General features: G+C 36.2%; 1 protein-coding gene across 1 annotated transcript in view; it reads right to left on the bottom strand.

Annotated features, from left to right (window-relative positions):
* Positions 1–19,962, bottom strand: part of PHYHIPL (phytanoyl-CoA 2-hydroxylase interacting protein like) — a 34,783-nt gene extending 14,821 nt beyond the window's left edge. Inside the window, exon 1 of the mRNA XM_040976066.1 lies at positions 19,746–19,962. Coding sequence (XP_040832000.1) covers positions 19,746–19,851 — 106 coding nt within the window. The 5' untranslated portion in view covers positions 19,852–19,962. The remainder of the gene's footprint in view (positions 1–19,745) is intronic.
* Positions 19,963–20,466: the final 504 nt, after the last annotated feature.

Here is a 20,466-nt window from a genome sequence, read left to right as displayed (position 1 = left end):
GTTTCATTCTGAGAGCTGAAAACATAGATAAAGCTAAGAGAGACAATTTTCATGTTGATTGATATCACCTAAAATACTTAATATTACTTAGTTTAAAGACTGACACTACACTTCCATTAAGAGAAAATATTATCACTTAAAATGCTAAACACAGGAAGAATGACAGGGCAAAAGAACACGTACAAAGACTTGGCAAGTGAATTAAGCAATAAAGACACTGGATTCGAATTCTACCTCTTCATATCTTCTTCCTCCTGCCAACGTAATGTTCAGTACCACAAAAGAAAAAAAAAAAAACTGTTCACATAGAAAATAGGTCATCTATCGGCTATGCACCTTTTTCCTTACCAGAAAAAGTGAATCTTGGTCAACAAAAACTAAAGCAACAAGAGTGAATGCCACCCTATTGTAATACTTTCTACATGTGGGTTAGATTTTTCTCTCCTACATGCTGTACCAATCAGTTATAAAACTATTGACAAAGCCCAAATTTATTACATTTATGACTCATGTTATCTTGTCCCTAACTGTACTGTGGTCAAAGAAACCTAATGAATATAAAAAAACAATTACAAAATACCTTTAGTGCTTCATTTTTATTTGTTGAACAGTGAATTTTAAGTTTCCATTATATACTTCCCTCACAAACCAGTTTATTGACATTTCTTCTCCACAAAACCCCGAGGCAATAGCAGTAAGCAAGAATTTACCTTCTCCAAATACTTTCAAATGATTAAATTATGCCAAAGATAAATAATGTGCAATATGAAAATTTCGGGTCTGGTGCAATAGCCTAGTGGCTAAAGTCCTCACCTTGCATGCATCAGGATTCCCTATGGGCACCAGTTCATATCCTAGCTGCCTCCACTTCCCTTCCAGTTCCCTGGCTATGGCCTGGGAAAGCAGGAGAGAATGGGCCAAAGCCTTGGGACCCTGTACCCACATGGGAGACCAGCAGGAGGCTCTTGGCTCCAGGCTCCTGGCTATGAATTGTTTCAGCTCCAGCCATTGTGGCCACTTGGGGAGTGAACCATCGGATGGAAGATCATCTTCTCTGTCTGTCCTCCTGTGTATCTGACTTTCTAATAAAAATAATTTTAAAAAAATTAAGGACCCAAGAAATATCCATAACTCGAATAATATTGCGCTTTACTCAAGTCATTATATAGCAATGCATTCTCAATATGACCTAATTGACAAGTTCAAGAATTCTTGGGAGCCATGGATACCTGAAGACGACACTCTGACAATAAGTGGCAAGCAATTTTTGATCTCAAAAAAATCTTTTAAACTTGATTCTGAAGACTTTAATCAGGCTTTTGAGGTTTATTGCAGACAAATTATAAATGGAGTCATTTGGGTTACTCAGTTGTTATTGCTATATGCAGTTAAATTTATACCACGTTAATCAAATGAAGGAACCCCTTGTAATATTAAGGTAAATTAGGCATGTTGAATTCTTTAAGTGAAATGTTGAAAAAAAGAACTATCTTGCTAGGTTGCTTTGAGAATCACTTCTGTACCTATGTGTCAATGAGTCATATCATGATGGAGAAATCAACATGATTAGTGCAACACATAACTTGTACTAATAACTCACTAACAGGTATCTTTATTTCTCGTCTCTGTATTTCAATGTTGTGAAAATCACTAATAAGTAAACAAAAACAGGGAGCAGCTTTTACTGAGTCACTTTGACAACTCTGTTTCTCAATCCCAAATGTGTAAAATTGATTCAAATAAATGTGCTATTGTGTGAACTGAATTGCCAGAACTAGAAAATCTTTACAAAGTGTTCAGTTAGTGATTTTAAGAACAGACTCACAGGTGGGCACTGTGATGTAGTGGGGTAAGCCACTGCTTACGATGCTGGAATCTCATTCCAGAGCACTTGTTCAAGTTCCAGCTTATTTGCTTCTGTGCCTGGGAAAGCAGAGGAAGATGGCCCAAGCACATGGGCCCCGGCAACCCATATGGGAGACCTGGATGCAGCTCCAGGCTCCTGGAGCTTTGTCTTCCACCACAGCCATCAGTTACAATCATCTAGGGAATAAACCAGCAGATGGAAATATTCTCTATCCTTCTCTCTCTTCCTCCATCTACCTCTGTTTCTCTGACTTTTAAATAGATTGTTCAAACTAAAACCAGGGGTTCATATTAAGGAAGGGTTATGCTGTTGAGTCAGTAGACACAGACCCAGAGATTAGACAGCCCTTTAATGGGGTGATGGCAGTAGGAGATAGTCACTGACAGGAAAGGAGAGAATTCACACAGACTATCAGAGAAACCTGGTCGTCTACAAATGGCAGAATTCCCATTCAACAGGCAAAATATGTCTTGGAGTGAGGGGAATTAGTGCTACAGTAACTAGCAGGAAGGACTTTGGTGAAAAGGCTGTTATGTCAAGTTGCTTAACAACAAGTTAAATTCATTCTATCCATGAAGAACTGTGGAAGACAAAATCAGGATAATAGGGGGAAAAAAAGCAAAAAAAGCACATATTCATTCACAGATGAAAATACAGAGATTCAGTTGCTTCAGGCATGTATAAAAAGGGGCTTCATCAAATCAAACAAGGACTTAAATACCAGAAATAATATACCAGAATTAACATACAATCAACATGCGAAAAATTGATGCTCGAGCCATGAAATCCTGACCTTGACTTACTTCCAGCATCAGTCCTCAGAGCTAGAGTAGTTCTAAGAGATGAAAGTTAAATTTACAAGTGGCATTAAAAAGCTCAATTTTATATTCTCAACAACTTTAATAGATTCCTTCATACTGACTGTATACAATGGAAAACCTAACCTCAATATATGTAAAGACACTTTAAAAAGTGCATGGAAAATGAACTTTAAAAATGGATAAATAGGGCCTGGCGCTATGGCGCAGTGGTTAAGGTCCTCGCCTTTAACGCCCGGGATCCCATATGGGCGCCGGTTCTAATCCCAGCAGCCCCACTTCCCTTCCAGCTCCCTGCCTGTGGCCTGGGAGGGCAGTCGAGGACGGCCCAAGGCTTTGGAACCCTGCACCCATGTGGGAGACCCGGAAGAGGCTCCTGGCTTCTGATTGGCTCAGCTCCAGCTGTTGCCACCGTCTGGGGAGTGAATCATCAGATGGAAGATCTTCCTCTCTGTCTCTCCTCTCTGTATATCAGCCTTTCCAATAAAAATAAAATAAATCTTTTTAAAAAATTGATTAACATTTTTCCATAATATAAATTTTCTTATCAACTGTTTCAAGACCAATCATATTAACTGAGTGAGTGATACATTGGATAGGATTAATGAGTTCTTGAAACTATAAATATGGCTAAAAGCATGTCGGAGACTGAACTCCCCATCAAGGTTGGCAATACTAATGTATTAAGCTGGAAAGAATCAGATCGGTTTTGAAAGGTAACACAAAATAATATAAAGATCTACATTCTAAGGAGAACGCAGAGAACATAAAAATTTGGAATCTACTCCTTGATTATCCCAACTGAGGTGAATAAATCCAAATCGATTTGTACTAATCCAGGACTTAGGAATGTATGATTCTAGAAGGGCCACAACTATTGCCTCAAATTACATCAAGTACCTAACAGTAACAGTCACAGAATAGCAATAGTAGGAATAGTGTTAGCAGTTAGCCATCACCTGTCATATTTTCATGTTAAGATCCAATCTCCTAGCATGATGGAATTTTAAAATATTTATACATCCTATAACACATTTTATAACTCAGTTTTAAAATTGGTAGCTGTTTTCTTGATTTTTCAGAAACTTGGCTTATAGATATAAGCCTAAATACATCTTAAAATTTCTATACAGTTTATACCTCTATAAACATTTTCCATGGAATTTTTAAGTTAATGAAGATTTCTAAAAGAACATGTAATGAAAAGGTCCTCTTCTACTTCCTTCTAATAAACAGAATATGCGCCACATACATTTAGCAACATGGACCATTTACCATCATACATGGTATCTAATCATGCTAGATTGCAAAACTGAAATATGTATACTTGTTGTGACTGTGTAAATTATGTCTTAAAAATAGCCTGAGTTGCAACATAACAATACAATGGTGAAACATCTTTACAATCATGTCTGCAGCATACTTACTATTGGTTTTACTTTGTGGATAATTTTATTTGGTTAAAAAGCATTAACTTTGGAAATAGACAAAGCTGGTTTAAATGCTAACTCCACTATTCACAGCTAAATGACTATTTAATCTTACTTAGTTGTTATTAAATCTCAGTAATTTTTTTTACTTTTCTATCTGATAAAGTCAAATTAGATAAGACTACTTTCTAGCCCTAAAAGTATGTTTCTTTATCTCTAATTATAAAATATTACATTAGCTTCACTCAATGCTATATCAATACACGAAAATGGTGTACAAGATAAGTGGGGTCATTCAAAGAAACAAAGCTATTAACTACATAATTTAGCAAGTTATTTTGGTTTCAATTGCCAAAACATGAACTGATCGTTTTCCTGACTATTCATATAGATATAAGGTTACTCCCATGCATTAGATGCTTTCTTGTATACCCATGTAACAAAGTCGACTTAGGATAACTATAAATTGGCACCTTAAGACAGCTTCCTGTCTAACCTAAATTCTTCTGACCTCTATTCTCCCAAGTCATTACTAAGCCATTGCTGGAGGGATTCTATCTTGTCTACTACTGCCTATATCTTCTTTCACTCACTGTCTACCACTCTCTCCAAAGAGCCTAGGCATCCTCACAATTTCTGCATCTCAACTTCTATTCATCTTTCAAGTTTTTCTGCTTTATTCTCATACAAGTCAATTAGCATACTTCCCTATAAAATTCTGTTACATGAATACAGAATAAATGGCAAGACTTTAATCCTCTTATATAATGTTTTAAAAATATTTACAATCCAAAAATTATCAAGGTCCAGAATTACCTTTAACATTTTTAATTCATAATTTTGATAAAGAGCTGAAAATGTTCAGCTTTATTTCAAATTTCATTATTAAAGATTAAAACTGAACTAGGGAAGGCTTTTTGAGATTCTAATTCTTCAAAGTCATCTTATATAATAGGATTGGCCCTAAAAAGTGCTGATAGCTATCCAAAATGAGAAATCAGACTTGAAATAAATGCCAGTTCTTCTTCTTATGCTTATAATTCCTCTCTGCTTCATCTCACAAAAACAAATTACGCCTCAGGCACAATCCTGAGTAGCAGGCAACAAAAACAAATATATCTAATCAAATTATCTGACTTAGGATAAAACAAAAGGTAATAAACATGACTAACGCATCAGAAGAGCACAAAAATATAAACAGTAAATGCTAATTAGAGGAGGGGTAAACTATGTGTTGAGATGACAGTTAAGGGAGAGCTGGCACTCAAATGTTAGAGGAAACAACATGTATAAACCTAGAGAAGAAGAACCATAAAGCTAAAGACAACAAATATGGTAGCAAAGACAGGATAGAAAATAGTTGTAAACGCAAGAGGAGAGTGAAAGCAAGGAATTCTGTCCTTGGCAGTGGCACTAAGATTTACATATAGAAAAATGGTTTACTTTCAGCTTGGTGAAATTTTGGAACTAAGGCATACTGATAGTAGAGAGGTAAAGATTACCACCAATAGTTAGATGATGTTAAAATACACGTAAGAAGGAGGGTTTTGTTTGTTTTTGGCTTTTGTTGATGTTCTATTTACTCAGGAGGTCCTTAATATACTGGATGAACCCATTTCTGTTGGGAAGGGCAGAACTACTCAGTCCACTGACTGAAAGCCAATCTTACCTGAAGACATCCTTACAGACACATAAAAAATACAACTTAATTTGGGCACCTAATGGTCCCCCTAGGTGACACACAAAAGTATTCAGCACACTACCCTATAAGAGGATTTTTGTTCTTATCTTTTTATGATCCAGCTATCCCGCTCATAGGAATATATCCAAAGGAATATAAGCTTATAAGAAAGGGATCTGTAATTCTATGTTTATAGCACCACAATTTACAATAGCAAAAACATGGAAACAACCCAGATGCCTGTCAAAAGAGGAGTGGACAAAGAAATTGCATTACATCTACTCCATGGAATGCTACTCAGTCATTAAAAAGAATGAAATTCTATCTTTTGCAACCAAATGTTCCCAGCTAGAGATCATTATGCTCAGTGAAAGAGCCAATCCAAAAGGACAAATATATATTGTTGCTGATATAAGGCCACCTTCTTGCAAATTGTAAGATCAATAACCCTTTCAATACTGCTTTTGCTGCAATAAGCTTTTGCATAGATTTTGATATTTTGTTTTTATTTTCATTTCTTCGAAATAGTTTTTCTCTTATTAAATTCTTCAATGACTCATAGTTCACACAGTAGCATCATTTTCTCCAAGAAGGTTTTTTGTTTTCTTTTTCATCATTGACACATTGGTTATTCAGTAGCATGTTATTTAACTCCATGGTGTTATAAATTTCCTTAACTTACTCCTTTTGTTGATTTTGTTTTGTCGCTTTTCATTTAAGGGAATGTATAGTAACTGTGTAATCAAGATTAGCATATTCAGATGTGATGACACAAAGCAGTATGCATCTCGGCTTCCAAACCAAAGAGGGACTCTATGAAATTGTTAAACATATCTTGACAACAGGATGCCTGATTGTCTGCCATTGTCCGTACCCACAATGTCAGGATACACTTAAATAGAAAAATGGACTTATGACTGCATGTGAAAGACTTTACTATTATAAAATATAGGGGAAATAAGTGTGGGTGGGAAGGAATATGTGGAGGGGATAAGGGAAATCCCAGAGCCTATAGAATTGTATCATAAAATCAAAAATAAAGGAAGCATATTTCATGTATCTCATATTCTAAGACCACCACACTTCCCTCTCTCCGTGCTTCTCTCAACACTCCTTTAATCCTTTAATTCTTATAATAACAAATTCAATTTATAGTCTCAAGCTTAAAGCATCACATTAATGAATGTTATTGTGGGGAAAATAACTACTCCTTGGATTCAGAACGGCTCAGCTCCAGCCACCGCGACTGCTTGGAGAATGAACCAGAGAATGCAAGATCTCTCAGTCTCTCCTTCTCTCTGTAAATCTGCTTTTACAATAAAAATACATATCTTTTTAAAAAAATAAATATATGGAAAACTCTTTGACAAAGTTATGTAATAGGTGAAGGTAGAATTCTACAATGCATAGTGAAAAATAAAGGTTCTTATTGGAGTGTCTAGATTTTACTTAAAATAATTATTAAAAAATAATTTAAAAAATTATTTCAAGCTCAAATTATTATAAGTATTATCTTTAGAATTTAAGTGAATAAAGATTTTATCCAGTATAAACTAGGAGAAATAATAAATTTTAGAACTACTATCTTAGTCATTAGGCTTTCCATTTTTGTATCACTAAAAATAACAATCTAAAAAACTATGTCTAGATATTAAGCATCAGGGAAATTAATACTGTATATCTTGAATTACTTTGAATTAAAAAAAATGTTGTTTACCAGCCTTGGGACTACTTGAAAATGTTATGCAAAAATTATATTTATTAAAATGGAATGTGTATCTAAACTCTACAGCAAGAATCTGAAGAAATAAAAATAGAAGCTTAAAAAAGACTGCCTTAATAAGCTAGCACTCAATGATTACTCTCATAAACATTAAAATTAGTAGGAAATTATGCTCATTTTGAAATTTTAGAGTTAGTGCAGATTTTAGTTTTTCTTTAGGATCCATTATCATTAATTTTCTGTTATCTAGTGTTTCAATGGTTTATCCATTTTTGTACACAGATTATATTGCTAGAGAGAAAAAATTTATTCAGTATATTTGTACAGTAAACAAAGGAAATCACAGACTCAATGCTTTTGCCATTGAAAATGAATCTCTATAGTATATTGCTTAGATATATTGTACTTCTTCCACAATATCCACACAAGACAGTCATACTCCACCACACATAGTCATATCAAAAGAAAATTTTTTTTGTCAGTTTTACAACTTTATTTCTTTCCTATCCACATTGACTGTCTGCAGATTTTGAAAGCGGTGACAGGTACACAGGTAACCAAAGTAGAGAGCTTGTGTAGCGAATCTTCATCCTCATTATGTTTTCTGAACTATCTCACGTGGATATGATAAAGGATGTTCCTTATTCCTGTGGCCCAGACAGCTTTGTTCAGCCTGGGATCAATGCACACATCTGGAGTCCCCATCTCTTTCATGGCAAGCTTTTGGATCTCCTTAAGTGCCAGAGGAGCCTGCGCCTGGAAGCCCACCCCAAGAATGTGCCTGTGAATGTTGATGGTATACTGTGGTGTCACCACCTCGTGGATGGCAGAATGGCCCTTCTGGTAGCCCTTTTTGTGGGAGCCATCTTGTACGGCCCAAACTCGAAAAGCTCAAAAATAATTTTCAAGTGGTCCTTCCAGAGAGTACAAAATACACTACACAAAGAAACCAAAATGACACCAACATTGTAATTTGTTCACACAAATGAACAGTTGAAAACTTGCCATGTGCCTGAAAGAATGACTGGAAGATAAAGGAATACTTGGTGTGCAGAAATAAGGGGGACTGCTTGGACAATACCAAAATTTTTTCATCTTTATCTTCAAAATCTCTCCTTATCAGCCTGATGGTCACATCTGACAGTCTTCTGGACTTTCCCATCTAGATATTCCACAGGTATTCCAAATCTAATTTGATCAGAAATGACCTTACCAGTTTTTTTCCAAGCTTGACTCATATTAACTCCAACCAACAATCCTTGTTTTATTTGCTGGTGCCAGTCTCAGACACTAGCTAATTTAGCTAACCTTGTCCACTCCTTTTTGGTATCTCACACTTCTAGATTCATCATGGAGTTGATAGATTTTTACCTCAGAAACATTATTCTGTTCAACCCTAATGTTTATTTACCTTGTAATAACAATCCTGCCAATTTTATATAATTGCTGCATAAGTGGCTAAACTCCCCAAGTTCAGTATCTCAGTTAATTCATCAAATTAATACCAGTGAAAAATCAAAACTATCTATTAATATTCCTTTCCTAACTTATGCTTCCTAGAGCAATGATTCTGTACCTGCACATCCTAGATTAGAACAGCATTCTTGTATTTCATCCCAGATTTGATTCAGAAAGTCAGGAAAAGGAGTCTAGTGATCTAACAAATTTCTCAAGTGGTAAGTTTTAAGAAATTAAATTTTAAAGAAAATTGTGATACATTTTGAAAAATTAAAAAATTTTAGTACAGAGGAGATTATGAGCTCAGCAAATGTAAGTTTTAATTACTTTACTGTTTTTAGTAGTTTTTAAACTGTTAAAAACTGTAATACAAATAATGTACATCAACTTGTGCTGTATTATAAAATGCAGGGTGAGTATCAAAATAAAACACTGCCTGCTACTCAGTGCAATGTACAAAAACAGAGATATATAAAAGGCATGGCTTTATTTTATATTTATTTGGTTATATTCAAGTCAGCAAGTATATGCTCAAGCAAAATTTTACATATTCTGGACTTGCACGCAGCACTCAGTTGCAGATAAGGTTCGTGGGTGTCTGTTTAGCCCTTCCTCTCATCAACAAATCAAATACATTAATGCCTTCTTTTCTAAGTGCACTAAATGATGAAGTTATGCTAAATTTGAGATAAAATTCCACATTTTAAATGTAAGTAATGAAATGGTTACCTATGAAACTAGAAATGGATCCCTCATTAATAAAATATTAACCTGAAGAAGGATGTACTGAGACTGATTTGGCTCATGACGTCTTAAGTCTTAATATTAAATAGCTATTTTTTCAGCTGATACGGAGTACAGTGGCAGAAATATTCAAAATGGAACAGGCTGCAAGTCTTGGATATAGTTTGCTATAATACAATAATAACCCTATATCATTAAAATTTATGTTGTATGACAAGACTTGGCAAAATACTAATATACCTTCTGACAAATTTCCTAATTTCACAACAAAAGAATAGATAAAGTTATTATAAATGTGACAGTTAAACTGTGCTTAGGAGAAAGTTATATTATCTATGAATTAAAAAGCATACCAGCTGGAAGAAAGCTCATTAAAGCCTACATTTACACAATAATGCATGTTAAGATACTGTCTACAAACCAAAATATAATATTGCTATATGTCTGACAATATAAGATACAAAACTATTTATCACATATACCTGATTAATTCTAACATTAAATATTATGAAAACTCTTTCCACATACACCAGATGTTGATGTTATCTGAAATCTTTCCAATTTATGTGGCAGATTTCTGCATTTGCTTTTATAAAAATGTTTTAAATATGTAAATTAAAAACTGGTAAGCAGCATGTGGTTGTGAAGAAAATTTTAATGTTCAATTCATTCTTTAATCTACCATAACCATACTATCAGAAACATTGAGACAACTATATTAATTAGATAAAGAAAAAAAAATCACAGGAGTGGTAGCTTCTATAAAAGCTGAAGCCAGATTGAGTAATGTAGTAATAGTGCATTAGTATTAAGATACTTCAAAATCAACAGCAGGAAGAAAAATAGAAAGCTACAAAACAGTTTTGTATGATCGCATACAAAATTCTTCAAAAAATTCACAGTAAATTTATTTTATGAAAAAATTGCACAGATCTTGAAATGGTTTTTGCACCACTGGAAAGCTTATGCTTCAATATCATTTCCACAACTTTCTGAAGCCTTCGTCTACAGACTGTCCTCTAAATTTTTTTTCCCTCAATTATCTATAATGTTGTAAACAATATTCAAAATTTTCTGTATAAAATTGATTATGCACATGCATATACATATCTCAAACAAAAGCCTTTAATTTAAAATAACTGATAAATTTATTTCAAATATAAGTTGCATTTATAAACATAATATTGTATCATAAGTTTCTTCAGCCCAACTGATAAATACATCAGTTATTTTAAAACTTATTCATCTTATTTTACTTGCATTTGATTTTTTCTGAAATTTTAAGAGATTACCTCATGTATGTTTTCAAGTGTCATTAACAAATGTATCAGAATGTTTCCACCTAAACTATTTTATCATTAAATGATGAAAACCGTGAACTGCCCAAATGATGTTATCACTTCACCAAAATGAAACACTGACTCCTTTATGACTCAAAGCTAGGACAAAAATCTTCATTAATTTATTAATCTTAGGTCAACATATTTGAAGAACATAGTGAGAAAACAAAATTATTTAAAAACATTTGCTTGCCACTACTTATCTGTGTCGATCAGAATTTCCTACTCAGAATACAAAATAAATAAATAATGTAGATGATGGAGCAGGTATAAAATAGCAATTTTCAAACACAAGTGCTAATTTAAATTTCCCACTACACCACTGGGACCCTGATTGATACAGGCTGTATGCTTGAAGTTATAGATAAATGTACACTAAAACATACTATTTTTGTTCACACTCAGGAGACAGCCTAGGCAGCTCTATTTTTTAAATTTTCCTCTAGAAATACTTCTTTACTTCATCAATGCTAAAGGCTGTGTACTATTGGACGCCTGTGGATACACTCTTGTCTCTGCCAGAAATGCTCTTCTCCCACTTCACAAAAATTATTTTACTTTCAACATCCAGAAAAAATATTGCTGCTTAATTCAAAATAGAACTTACTACTTTCTCTTCTGTACTGCATATTGTACTTACTACACATTATCAATCAGATACATTCTCTCTAATCCTTTTGGATGTGTCATTAATGATATATTCATTCTCAAATCCTTTCTACTCTATTCTTAATACAGGTACTAAAGCTGGAATGAATGTACAGGCAAATGCAGGGAAATAATTGGCATAGCATTTTAAAACAGCTTAAGATAACTGTACCCCACATTGGTGTTTAGATTGAGGCTGCACATCCAAGTTTAGCTTCCTAGTAAGGTATGCCAAGGGAGGAAGTACTGATGGTTCAAGTAGCTGAGTTCCTACCCGTGACACGAAGAAAACTGAATTCAGTTCTAGGAGCTTGTTAGTCTGGTCCAACGCTGGCTATTGCAGAACCTTGGGAATGAACCAATGGATAGAATTTCTATTTCTATTTCTATTCTTTCTCTTTTTAATAAAAATATGCACAAAAATAGTACAAATAAAAGGTAATTAAAAGTATAAAAGGGAACCAAATGAATCTTAACAAATTAACACATATCAATTATTACTGTATCCTCAAGCCTAGCATTACTTAAAACTCCGATCCACGGGCAGCTGTTTAGCTGGTGGTTAAGCCATCAGATTCAATGCTTGAATCCCAAATCAGAATAGCTGCTTTCCATACCCAATACCAGAAGCTGATTAAAATTCCTTGCTACCTCAGACCCTGGGAGGCAGTGGGTTCCTGTCACCTACATGGGAGACCTGGATTAAGTTTCTAGTTCCTGGCACTGGGATTTTACATCTAATAAAAGGGCCATAAAGTTAAGTATTCTATGAGTTGTGCATGATGCACACTGTCACATCAGCTCAATTGTGCTGCAAGAGAGAAGCCATAGACAACAACAAACACAGGTATGGCTGTATTTCAGTAAAATTTTACTTACAAAATCAGGCATATTTGTGTAAGTTTGGCCCAACTACCATAATTTTTTACCTCTTTTCTAAATCACAGATTAACCTAAAAATCTATAATGAAGAGCCTATCACATAGTACGTGCTTAAAAACTGTGATTCATGTTGGCATGACCAACTTTTAGTATTTACGTGTTTATCATTTACTACAATATAGTTTTGTAAGTATAAAGGATTTTTCCTTTCCCTCTCCAATTTCTTCCCCCATCCCACTATTATTCCCCAAAATTCACAGTAGTATAGCTCCTTAGTAACAGTTACAAGATTAACTTTCTGTTATTTAAATGTATCATGTCCTATTAGGTATGGGTAGAAGTAGAAAATATAGTGCCCTGTTGTATGGGTATATGTACATGTTTCAGAATGGGAGTCCTGCTTTTATTCAGGAGAACTTTCCAGTATTCTCCAACCCATGACATGATTCATTTGTGACAGTATATGTATATACCTAATTACCTTTATTTATTTGTCATTTGTCTAAATGCTATCTTATATCAGAGAGAAACAACCCAGATGTTCATCAACAGATGAATGGATAAGAAACTGTGGTATATCTACTCCATGGAATATCACTCTGCCATTAAAAATAATGAAATCCTAGCATTTGCAACAAAATGATTTCCACTGAAAACAATCATGCTTCATGAAATAAGCAAGTCTCAAAAGGATAAACATCATATGTTTTCTCAGGTATGACTTTTAATCTTTTAAAGATTAAAAAATTTACCACCATAGAGGTCCACTGAAGATGTGAAACAGTTTAAGAAATTAAAAACAGTTTAAGAAATTAAAATTATTTGCGCTAGCATATCAAAGAGCATATGCTTAATCAAATAGCATATACTCAATCTCCCCTCAGAACAAACATGATTCAGGCATAAAAAAAATTGGCCAAAATTCCAAGTACGAAACTCTTTAGTCAAATCACATCCTTAACCAAATCACAACCACTGAATAACTTGAACATGCAGAGCTCTTGTGTGCATTTTAACAAGCAAGATTTAAAGTTGGCCTTCTCCAGAATGAGACTACTTTGCTTCAAGGAGTGAGATACACAGTACACTAGCGTTCACTCTAAAACTAAAGTCAAATTTTTGACATTCTTGTAGTCACTTCAGTTCTAGTCTCTGTAGTGAAATACATTTATCTATTAGTAGCTACAGGCAACTCTTCTCCCCATTCTAGAATTTCTTTCTGCAGAGCATACTATGCTCAGAGTTTATTCCAAGTTTCCAATGGATCCCTCCTTTGATTCTCAACGTCTTAACATACTTCATGTTTCACCCTATAGTAATCCTCCTAAAACGTCTTGTGCGATTCCAACACAATTTTATAAAATTATTTTCAAAATCTACTTTTTTAAATATTAGAATATCAAATGGTAATTTTTCTATAGTTCTCAAAGTTTTATCACAAGAATAGGAGTAGCTTTTGAGAAGCTGAAATAGTCTACAAATAATTTAAGTGTTTCTCTTATGAGTAGCCACACTGAAGCAATGACAAACAGTGTATAATATTATTTGTTCTGGAAATCTCTGAAGGCTAGGGCATACTTATTCACTGAAACTTAAAACCTGATATATTAAAAATGATGTCATGATGTCTATACATGATTTTCATTCTCTTTTTGTTTCCTGCTAATAATCATGTTTGTTTTCCAGACAAAATCCTAAAGTTACTCATGGTCATATACCTTTGTTTTGAAAACTTAATCACTAATTCTTAGTAAATTTTTTTTCTGGATTTCTTTTATACAATAAATACAACCTTACACAGAGAATATACTGACATTTTCTACTTATTTATGCTACCTAGATTTTCCTATTTTTCCACATATTTCTGCCAGAAGTTTTCCTCAAACATTGATTTTACTTTTCAAATGTTATGTATATACAAATACCCTGCTGCTATAATGGTCTAGTTTGTGCTCATTAGTAATAATATTTTTAAACAACCAACGAGCATGTAATATGCTTTATAGTCAAAATGGAACTAGATAATAAAGGAGGAAATATTCTTACAGAGGAATGTAATAGAAAAGGAAAGTGAGCCCAAGGAAGGAAAACATTACATAGGGTGAAACTTAAATTACACATTGACTAAAAGGAGACCAGAAAACAAGGAGGCTTATGCTTGTTACAAGTGATGCAGTTCCTTTTATTACAAAAGTTCAGGATACAATAATACCAAAAAATTAAAGTAGAAAAGGAAAACTAGGATGACATGAGGAAGAACTATCAGAAAAGATAGAGTCATGTGATTAGTAAGCTAATAAGTGTTCTGTAGAGAAAACATTTCTGACTGGCCTACAGAGGCCAGCCTTACTGCTTATGACACATCAGTCATTCTACCACTGGAGGGAGTCTGGTCACATATCTTTTTAGGTAAGTTTACTCACAACATACTGGTCATCCCTGGAAACTAATGAAAACTCCTACCAAGAATATGAATTGGTTCAACATAATCTGATGATCGTCAAGGTTTCTATTTTGTTTAGCTTTTATTTTACTTTTGCTACATTCTCACTAATCAAAATTTACAGTAACTCTACAGTTACATCTGGGTTAAAGAAATCCTGAGGTCAAAGGTCACTGTAACGATCTAGCAGGGGGTGGGGGAGATACTTTTCTTTACAAGAACAGACCAGGACTCTGATACAAATACCAATGCAAAGGAGGCATCAAGGACACAATCCCCATGAACAGCAGCACCAACACATATGATCCAGAAGCTGAAGACAGTTTTTATGGCAAGGTTAGCACTAAAGGGATGGTAACACAGAAGTGATGCTGGGATTTTAAAAATTTACTGTTCTATTAAAATCCAAATTCAGTCCCACTAATCAATCATTAAGAAATGGTTTCATAACTAAAAAACAACTGGAATTATTAAAAAACAAAACGATTTCCATATTCACAAAAAAGAAAATTAGAAAGCATAGCAACTAAGATCCAACATGGCATTATCACTGTTACAGACTGAGTAATGACTACCTTACATTTTTTATAATTGAAACATTAAAAAGGTAACAGTTATGAGAATTCTTCCTACATGCTTGTTCACTTCCAAAAGTGTTATTGAGGATTACCTAATGTTGCATTGTGCTCCCAAGCATTCTGGCATTACTTCATGCTTGTAAAGTAAAAAACTATTTTATTTTTTTAAGATTTATTTTTAAAATTTGTATTGGAAAGTCAGACATACAGAGAGGAGGAGAGACAGAGAGGAAGATTTTCCATCTGATGACTCATTCCCTAAGGGGCCACAATGGTTGGAGCTGCGCCAACCAGAAGTCAGAAGCCTGAAGCCTCTTTCAAGACTCCCATGCAGGTACAGGGTCCAAGGCTTTGGGTCATCTTTGACTGCTTTCCCAGGCCACAGGCAGGGAGCTGGTTGGGAAGTGGGGCTGCTGGGATTAGAACCTGTGCCTTTATGGTATCCTGGCGCATGCAAGGCGAGGACTTTAGGCACTAAGCTATCGCACTGGGCCCAGAAATATATCTTTTAAAATATGTTAGAAGACAAGGAAACCCATTAATTTTTGAGCAGATAGTTATCTTTAAAAGGTGTTCCCTTGTTGACTAGCATCATAAACTCCATTAAACCTATCCCTGACAGTTATGAAATGCCCTAATCATAGAAATACTTATTAGAAGCAGGAGGTAGGGAGGATTTAACAGTTATAAAACTAGTTTTATACTTTCTTTTTATAAGAAGGACACAGGGAACTTGGTACATGTAATATAATATGAAGAGAAATCTCCAATAGGCGAACAAAACTTTAATATATCTGTATCTATCTATATGTGTGTATACATACATACTTCAAGAAGTTCACAGAAAATGAAATAAAAATATTACTTTGGTATAAAAATTACTAAAATTCATACAAAATTTTTTCTTAGTATACATTTTCTACAAACTTTCTGATGACCCTGCAAACATAGGCACTCATGTGCATAATAGAGACAAGCAGAAGTAATGTGGGCTGTAGGTGGGTTAGGCAGCTATTTTGTTACATCACAGGTCAGTGAGGGTCCAAAATATCTACCTGATGAATCAACTGGAAATGGGGTATCACATAGTAAAAATTGCAGGTGAAAACCTTTCATGTTTCCTTCAGGTTTTTTTTCGTGTGTGTGAAAGTCATAATGTAAATACTTTGAATTTTCAACTTCAGCAGAAATGAACAGAAATACTCTTCTGTTTGCAATCATGATGAGCAGAAACCACTGTGATCTACCATACAGCTTCAGGAGGTTCTGGAAAGAAGTCTACCCAGAATTCTCATTTTGAGCTGCAAACAACTAACATCTGGGCAGGAACCACGTATTGGCAACTAACACCAATATGTTATTCATTAATAATGCATCTAAGAGGCATCTTGCTTAATTAAAACTCCAGTTATATGATCACTTGAACTCTATCTCATATTCTTAGACCACTAAATATTTTGAGAAACTATAAAAAAGAAATATTGTGAATTGATGCTAATGTAGCAAATACCCACTTAAATGAAGGCAAACAAGAAAAGATATAAATGAGGAGAGCCAAGTAAACACATTTGTCATCACAAACTACAGCTCTTAGTTGATATAATATGCAAAACATCATAATTTTAAAAACATCTGTAAGTGAATCGCATAAAAGGAAGGAAATCCGTATTGGTACTTAGACTTTACCATAACTTACTCCACTTTAAGGAATTAGCTTTTCTCACTTTTTACATTACTTAATAGACTAAAACAAGAAAAGTGAAAAATAACTAAATACATTTGTACCACAAAATCCAGAAAATATAATTCTTATTGTGTGTTTGAGTTTATCAATAGATCTTCTGCCACAACCTGTCATTCTATAATATATCTTTATACTGCTAAAATAATGACTTAAGTAACCAAAATGAAATGGGAAAATAATATCTAGTGAAAAATCTCTCAATATGAAATGATGCTAGATAAACTGTGGTTTACAAACTTAAGGCAACACTTGATAAGCTGTGATTTTATACATATACATGTATATACATATAAAAAACTATACTATCCCTAAATAAATTGTTCCTAGACAACATTTTTGAAACTGACATGTAAGATAACACAAAAAGTAAAGTGTTTAACAACTTCATTAACAGGGGAACTATTTCCAATTTTTTACATATCTTCTGGGAAAGAAGAAGTAGGACTTTGTATGCATTGCTAAAAGCTATTTTACAAGAAGAAATTCGACTAAATTAAACAATCTAGAAGTTTGCAATAGTAATTTTCAAATATACTACTTAATGCCAGCACTCCCCCAAGTTAAATATTATACAATATGAATCTTAAAAAATGGGCAAAAAGTGAAGAGAAACAACTAAAAAAATCAGAATAAAACAAAACCTACTTTGGGAAAACACAATAAGTAGAGCATTAATTTTTGTACTCATAGTATTAACTGCTAACTTAAAAAGAAACACTTTCTTCTAGCATCTTTGAAATAAGGATCAACAATGAGTTGCCTTTTTCAATTACTATAGGAGAAACAGTTGATTAATCCTTGAAGTAAACATAAAATTCACTTTCATTAGAGTCATACATTTTTTAATCGAGGAATGAGCCTAAGAAAAAACACTTGTAATTTTCAGTGGTAGCACGTCTAAAAGCCATTTCATCAAATAATAAACTAAAATCCAAATTACTTCCTGTATGGTATGCTAAAATTAATTTTTATAGTCGGATCATTGACGCTGTTATACATAGTACCAAAATGAAGAATTTTTTAGATGCCATAAATATACGCATTTACTACTATGGTGACCAGAATGGCCTATGAGTAAAAACATCAGTAGACTTTTCAAGAAATTATTTAAAGTGGTTTTAGTTTCAGAATGCTTGAATTTTGTGTAAGAGTTTTCACATGTACATAAATAATATATTGAATAGGAAACTAGAATTGTAATAACAAACAGGAAATTGATCAATTGGCTGTTATCTGACCTAACTGAACCAAAGAGCACAGCCTACCCAGCTTACTACACACCATTGCAGTGACTGGAAACAAGACCTCTGCTCCCTGTTTGGATCACACCGATTTATTTTACAACCTTTCTGTGAGCATTCAGTACGCGTACACACCTTCAGTTACAACAGTTCACAATCATTACCACGGCATAGGTTAAACATTAATTTTCTAGACACTCAAGAGCGTTCAAGGTCCTCTGCAGAACACATAAGTTGTTTTTCCCTTGTCAGCTGTAGAATTTTACAATTGTTCAGCTAATTAATGAATGATCAGATGATTTCTTCGTAAATGAAGTCCTATTCCACATTAATAAAATACCTGCGAGTCTTGAGCAGCACAGAGGCGCCCGACCCACCACACTGCCCAGAGCCCCAGCTCTGTGTGCAGCGCTCCGAACCGGGGTCCATCCACTCCCACTTAGTGCAATAAATGATAGAATGTCAACACACAATGGTGCGGACTCGCCACGTATTCTAAATCACAGTCAACCTATTAAGCCGATTCCTTTGCAGATTTTTGACAGTTCCCGACTCAGCCTGGAATCACAAAGCCTGTGTCTGTCCTTGGTGCTGAAACTCATTTTTTTCCCCCTGGCTATTGGCTGAAAAAATAAAAAGTCATCCTGGTCCCAGCGGATCAAAAGACTTCTGAACATGGGGAGTCTGAGGGGTGGGAGGTTTTAAACAAGTGAGAGCTAAGTTTCTAGGCAGAAAAGGGGGAACCACTGCGGTTTGTGTGTGTGGTCACGGTGGGTGCTGGAAGCATCCAGAGGGCATTTCCCCGTGGGTGCCAGGGGACCCAGGAAATCCAGACTGCGGCAAAGATCGGAAATAACCAGGACCCGGCAGGCGCAGCGGCCAGGAACCCGCGCTCCCCGGCCAAACGGGCGCAGGCAGGCGGCGAGGGGTGCCTGGCCGCGGACGGAGAAGGCGCCGGCCAGACGCGGGTCCTTTTGTTTCTGGGGTGAGGGGCGGAGGGCAGAGGGGAGCCAGCACCTGCCCTGATTCTCAAAGGAGGGGGGACACAACAAAAGACCCTGCCAGCCGAGCTGGCGGCGGCGTCGAAGCCCCTGCGAGGGCTCGGCCCCCTCTCCTCACGGCCCGACCGACCGACCGACCGCTCTTACCGTCCCGGTCGCACAGCTGAATGGCCTCCAGGCTGAGGTTTTTGATCACCTCCTCACAGGGGCTTGTGGGGCTGTTGAGGGCATGATCCAGGCGTGGTACCTCCATTTTTTTTTTCAACACCCTTCAAAAGCCCGCCTGCTTGGATTCCGGGCTCTCTTCGCCGGGGAGCCAGGTGGGCGAGAAGGGCGGGAAAGGAAAGGGGGAGTGGCCGAGGGAAAGGAGAAGGCTTGGGACGCGGCTGCGGCGAGGAGCCGAGGCTGGGCAGCCCGGCTTGGACAGCCACCGCCAAGGCGACGGCCGGCCGTGGCAGGAGCTCCGGGCAGTGTGTGCGGCTCTCGGAGACCCAGCGAGCGGGACCCGGCGCGCGAGGGCGGGCGGGAGGCGCGCGCGCCCGGCGGGGAGGGGACGCGGGCGGGCGGGCGGGCGCGCGAGGGACGTGAGGGAGGCCGCGCGACGCGCGCACGCACGAGGGGGACGCGACCCTCCCCGCCCGGCCGCGCGCACGCGCCCCCGCTGCCCTTGCGCGGCGTCACCTCACTCGTGAGGCGGCGGGCGACCAGGCAGGCGTGAGGGACACGGGACGCCGCCCGCTCCACACGGTGGACGCTCTCCTTAGGGCCTCAGGCCGAGCCCCAGTTGTCACTACGGCGTCTGCCCGGGGAGGCGAGGGCGAGCAGGTTGGTTGCTGGTGAAGGAAGGATTGGGAAAAAAAAAAAGAAA

This window comes from Ochotona curzoniae, unplaced genomic scaffold (genome assembly GCF_017591425.1).
Source record: "Ochotona curzoniae isolate NIBS_2020 unplaced genomic scaffold, NIBS_Ocur_1.0 contig_2692, whole genome shotgun sequence".
In the NCBI taxonomy this organism is placed as follows: Eukaryota; Metazoa; Chordata; class Mammalia; order Lagomorpha; family Ochotonidae; genus Ochotona; species Ochotona curzoniae.
This window is presented reverse-complemented; position numbering and strand designations above follow the sequence as displayed.